At 39.5% G+C, this 6,245-nt stretch overlaps 1 protein-coding gene across 2 annotated transcripts in view; it reads right to left on the reverse strand.

The window, feature by feature from the left end:
* Positions 1–732: 732 nt before the first annotated feature.
* The window catches only part of LOC107596160 (stAR-related lipid transfer protein 13-like), a 65,145-nt gene continuing 59,632 nt past the window's right edge, over positions 733–6,245 (reverse strand). For both annotated transcript variants that reach the window (XM_016286830.1, XM_016286829.1), the window contains exons 13-15: positions 4,790–5,007; positions 3,487–3,663; positions 733–2,218 (exon numbers count right to left, since the gene is read on the reverse strand). In XM_016286830.1, the coding sequence (XP_016142316.1) occupies positions 2,101–2,218; positions 3,487–3,663; positions 4,790–5,007 (513 nt within the window). In that variant the 3' untranslated portion in view covers positions 733–2,100. The remainder of the gene's footprint in view (positions 2,219–3,486; positions 3,664–4,789; positions 5,008–6,245) is intronic.

Below are 6,245 nucleotides of genomic sequence, written 5' to 3' on the forward strand. Positions count from 1 at the left end.
CAAAATTCCATACAAAAAATAAAAATAAATAAATTACATCACCTGTAATGATAAAAATGCTCTGCAGACGCCATCTAAAACAACAATAATAATATAATTAAAAAAATGGAAAAAAAACACTTTCTGCAGTTGACAGAGCTTCAAATGTCTCTATAAACATTTGAAACAAACTGAATTTCCTTTTTAAAAAAAGCAAAAACAATCCAGTCTTTTGTATTTTCGGACCATTCCAAAAACATTTCACTCTCGTGTAACATTAAAAGGTGCTCGCCTGCTAGTCAGCACAGCATAATTGGCCAATTTTAGACACTTTAATAATTAATGAGGCAAAAAATAATGAGTACTTTATCTCCCCAGAGAAATGACAGCTCACGTGGAGTTTTCACTGCGACAGGGCAGACTGTCAGTCCAGACTGTGACTCAGATGCAGTAATTACTCTGTAACAATCAAACAAATTAGGAACGAATACTGTAGAAAAGCAGCTTGAATAAAAAAATGGCAGTTATTCATCACTTGCCCTAAAATACATTTACCGACATGTTTGCCAACCAAACCTGTGTCCTTAAGTGTCCTATAACACCTTGGGCCAGCAGGACACCAATGTGGTCCAAATGGATTGCTGCACACCGTAAGACACCGATTAGTTGAATTAAATGATCTTTTCAGGCTTAACACCATGGTTTATTTAAAAGCTAAACAGAAACACTGAAACTTTTTTGGAAAAGCTCCTTTATTCGAATTGCACCATAGGCTAATTTGGCACGATACACAAAAGAGTACGATTGAAAATGTAGGAATCAAATCAACATTATTAGAAAATGACACCTGTGTTTAACACTGAATTATCATTAAAAAAAACAAAACAAAACAATAAACATTATGGGTAAATGGACCAGAGTTCTGTACATCACATAAAAAACATAACCACATTGTGGCACTTGAACCATTTCACTATTAGGCAGGACACTTAAAACATCATACATGCAGTTATACTTTTAAATAAATAAAATACTGATATTACATAATGCCCTGGTGAAACGGCACAGATTTAATGACAAATATAAGACAAAAGACAAACACACAAGTTTCTGTTTAGTTGCTCAGAGGCAGTTAAGACATTAAGAAAAATAATCATCTAATTGCATCACAAAAACGATCTTAGCTTTAGAGGAGATAGAAATGTAAAAGTAAAGCTGTATTAAAGTCTCTTGAATATCATTCCCATGGATTCCATGCAGACCTTAAGTTATTAAAACTTCACAAATGAAGTTTGCCACAAGTAAATGGCTGACGCAAATAAATAAAAAAAGGGGGTAGTGGAAAAGGAAGAATAGTGATTGAGGACACAAATATAACTGATGTAGAAAATTGTCAGACTGATTCAATTGGGCCTGCATTAGATTATCATATACTGAATGAGTGGAGAGGGTGTCACATTTGCTCAACAGCACCACAGAGAAGATGACTGGAGTCTCTACGATGTCTGTCGTGTTGGACTGATGATGCACAGAATGCAGAGTACACAGGGAGCTCATAACAACAGACCCCGTGTCTTATGACGTTATACATGTTTGGTGATTGACTGCTTCTCTTTGCCAGCTGGTCATTATCAGTGCCACATGGCAAAATTTCTGTACAAGTAAAAAAGCAAAACTTGTTTACATTTACCCTGAGAATGAATGAGGTGTCCGACAGACCACACCGGATTATTAGGCAAAGAATTTAAGGCAAAGAAACAGACACACTGCTTAACACAAACAGATATAAACACTCACACAAACAAAACACACATACAAGATTAGACGCAATGTCAACAGTATGATTGTGAGCTTAAGCTTTTTCACATTAATCATCCATGGCTTTTAAAACCACAACAGGGTTTTTTTTTGTTTTGTTTTTTTGCATAGTCCAACTTCTTTTCTACACAATACGGTCTTCTTTTTCATTCCCAAACCCATTAATAAACCAGTTTAAAACATTCTCTACTATTCTTACTTTTCCATCTTCTGATTTACACGGTCACCCTGGATTTACACCGGTGCTCTCACAATTCTCATTCTTTCTCATATACAATAGTCCTAGATTTAACCCAATTGGGTTCAGAGTTTGGTCTCAGGTCCTCGTGCTGTCAGAACAGGGAAAGAACTGCGTATTTTGGCAACCTCCATTGCACACAGATGACCGAACACTTTATTATACCAATCAGGAGAGCGCCCCCTGTGGGACACAAATACATAAGATTAAAGTTAATGACAGCCCTTTAATTAAAGGGGTCATATGATGCGATTTCAATTTTTCCTTTCTCTTTGGAGTGTTACAAGCTCTTGGTGCATAAAGATCTGTAAAGTTGCAAAGACTAAAGTCTCAAATCCAAAGAGATATTCTTTATAAAAGTGAAGAGTCAACCACGCCTAACTAAAACGGCTCGTTCTAACACGCCCCCACATGTCTACGTCACGATGTGGGAAGATTTGCATAACGCCGCCCAAATGTTCACGCAAAGAAAGACAGCGTAACTTTTATTCTCGCTGTAGTATTGTTGTTGCAGCCGCCGCCATGTCGTGAAGACGCCGTGTGCTTCGTTGTGAAAGCGAAACCACTTTGTTTGGCCTTCCAAAAGAGGATGATATCCGCTTCGTCATGCCTAGAGCTGATCCGTGCTGGTCGCTGAGGAAATACATCAACTTCGCGCTGTGGATCGCCGGATCGGCTTTCACCGTGGACGAAGCGGATTCCAGCCCAGGGTTGTCACATGTGGTTGCCGCAAGCCCGCCGGCCGCTCCTTCGTCGAATCCACCGGCCAAACCATTCTCAAGCCCGCCCGCCTCTGCTCACTCTAGCCGGCCTCTGCTCACTCTAGGCCTCCGGCCTCCGCTCACTCAAGCCCGCCGTGTGTGACGCTGTGTTTCGTTGTGAATGCGAAACTACTTTGTTTGGCCTTCCAAAAGAGGACACGACTAGAAATCAGTGGTTATGCAATGCGTAAAAAGACAGTATAAGTCATTATAATCTGTAATTATGTTCCCACTGGATGCAACAAATGCCTCGTTTATAATGGGTTTGAATGTTTTTGTCTCGTCGCTCCGGCCGGACAGGGCATCACAATATGGCAAGGGGCGTAACATTTCCGTCACACGCTTGAGGTATTCGGCCAATCACAATGCACTGGATAGCTGGCAAATCAGAGCACACCTCGCTTTTCAGACCGATGAGCTTTGTAAAAATCGACTCGTTTCAGAAAGGTGGGGCATAGAGGAGAAACAATAATGTACAGTATGTGGAAAAGAATGTGTTTTTTTAACCTTAAACCGCATAAATGCATTTCATTACACCAAATAATGTTCTTTTTAGCAGCATCATATGACCCCTTTAATATAATTGTAAACATAAGCCTGCTAAATTTTGTTCAGTGTATTGTAGAGACCCAAAAAAACATGCAGTAATGTGCTTGAGTGATGTAGCAAACCATCTGTAAAGTGTCTTACCGTAGGTCAGCTCTGCAGTAGTGTGTGAGCCGAGACCGCCCCATTCCACATGGCTCAATAAAGATGCGCGATGTCAAAAGCACAGCCCGTAATCCTGCTTCCAGTTGGACGTTATCATGATCCACAGATGAAGACACAAGAACGCACACTCCTTTTGGAAGATCACTACACCAACGTCTGCAACACAAAACGCTACATTTAGATCAGTGGGTCACAACATGGAGGCCAGGGCCCACTAGTACCCCTTTTTCCACCAGAATAGTTCATGTTCTGGATTGTCGGCCAGGCGAACTGAAGCTGCGTGTTTCCACAGACTTGAGAAACGAATGGTGACACAACACTGCTGTGTGTTGTTTACCTCACTATAACCAGTCAAAAAGCAAACACTGCATGTCCTGGGAGCGATTCTAGTGAACTGACAGCTCTCATAACTGCCGGTACTCTCTTCAGTCCTTGCTGGAGTGATAAAACTGAAACTGCTGATTCAATTGCTCTCTTGCATGCCAGGTCTCGCTCTCACACAGTGGCACAGCACAAATCCGTGCCTCCTGGGATATGGCCCAGAACCCCCTTTACATTCAGTGGAAACGTGCATGAACGCTTCAAGAGTTGAAGGTAGACTCATCTAACTTTCAAGGGGGCCTCAAGATGACAAAATTTTTTTAAATGAATAAATTGTTATTAATATATCAAAACGAACTTTGAATCAAATATTATTTATTAAATATACATTAATATGGTAAAAATCGCAAAAATAATAAAATCCCCCTCAATAACTTTAACTGAAGGACATACATTTCTGAAATCACAAAATTAATTGGTGGTTAATTTATTTATATCAATACTCCAAGTTTCTGTTAATAAAGTTGAAAAACAAACTGCTTTTACATAATTACAGAAGAAATACTGGAAATAGCCTATAAATAAATAAATAAATAAACAGCCTATGAATACTGTGTTGGATAATGAGGAGCCTTAAATATGTATTTTAAAAATATACATATATTGTATACACACACATTTACTGAGCAAACACATTTAACACAAGTACTAATGCATATATATATATAAGGATCTTAATGGGATCCCAAAACAATCTTTATAGAAATTGAGATCGTTTTTCAAGCAGATTCTTATGTGATCCTATTAGGGTTCTAAATAGCAATAATTTGAATTAGAAAACCTGTACATTCAAGATTTTTCAGCTATGGCTCAGTTTGTTAGTTATGGATGTGGCACAATAAAAACCAACAAAATCTGATCACAACTAAAAAAAAAAATTTAGTTTCTTCCAGCTATGTACCTGAGCACTATGAAGTTTCTACGAGGATGTGGAGCCATGCTGTCTGTGATGTAATGAAAAACCTCTGTGTTGTTTTCCAAAGTCTCAATGACTCGACTGTGCAGAAGGTCTTCATCCCACAGGTGGCGCTCTCGCAGAACACGCTGCAGCACCACAGCTGGCGGGGCCTCTATCTCCACCGAAACGCGCCATAAACGCATCGGGTGCCCGTCTCCTACCTGCAAACAAAATTGCATTAAATGTTAAGGGTCAAAACTACAATAATGAAAGTATAACACACGATAATGCAGATGGCTTTGAAAGTTCTGGAAGTGGTTCTGTAGTTTTTGGAAATACTAGAAAATGATGAGCTGATCAGAAGAGCATATCTGTGCATGTCTCACAGTGGACCACCACAATGAACTCTATTAAAATGATCCACAGATTGAATCTAAGAGAGACCATTTCAGCAGGTGAGCTGACGGCAGATGGTTTAAGCCCCGGTTTGTGCCAACAGTTCTCATGGTGCTTGGGCATCTGATATTTTCAGGTTAAATCTAAGGGGAGACTGCCACTGCCACAAGCATTAAAATCTCAATTCCCTGAGTGTAAGTGACACGAGACAAGTAGAGTACATCTGTCTACTGTGGGCAGGTACGCTTTAGCCTCCTTGACTGATAGTAACTGGCCTGGTCTGACAAACAGGAACAAAAAAATGCATCCTGCATTCTGACACAATATGACTCAAAATTCAATCAATTTTGAGTTGATTGCCTTTTTAAAAGCCACATACTTTACAAAATAAACAGGTGGAATTAAAATAGTTTTTTTTTGTTAAGCACAAGTCTATACATGTTTCTAAAAACAATAGCAATCCTCAGTGACCTTATTTGTGTCTCTACTGAAAGTGCCTAGCATGACTGAAATTTGATAAATCCGTTAATTTCACACATATAAACAATTTGTCACAAATCAGTGGGCAGGACTGGGAATCTTTCTCAAGAGATCATAAACACTGGAATTATCAGAACGGTTTGGCATCAGCAAGAAGATAAAAAACAGCAGGGTTTCAAAGAGGTTTCATGTATTATGTAAAATAATGATATTAAAATTTAATTAGCTTTTACTGTTCTGCAAAGTTGTTGCTATAATCTGCCTTAAAACTGTATAACTGAACTGTAAATAACACTTAAGAAAGCATATTAACAACACCACCCATACGGATGTGTTTTATTAATGATCCAGATATCCGTGGTAAATTCTGAATGTCTATAAGAACAGCCAAAAGCCATTAAGTGATTTCTGAACCCAGGGGCGAGTTTAGAGTTTTGGGGGTCCCAAGCAAGCGGTCCCTAGGGGCCCCCCTCAGTAGAAATCGCATTTCTTGGGGGTAGGGGCATCATGCACTTAGAATTTTTGAGGGGACACCAGTTTGGGGGGGGGGGGGGGGGGATAAGGAGGAACCAAGCGGGCAGCA

This window comes from Sinocyclocheilus grahami, unplaced genomic scaffold (assembly GCF_001515645.1).
Source record: "Sinocyclocheilus grahami isolate Dianchi unplaced genomic scaffold, SAMN03320097.WGS_v1.1 scaffold215.1, whole genome shotgun sequence".
Classification (NCBI taxonomy): domain Eukaryota; kingdom Metazoa; phylum Chordata; class Actinopteri; order Cypriniformes; family Cyprinidae; genus Sinocyclocheilus; species Sinocyclocheilus grahami.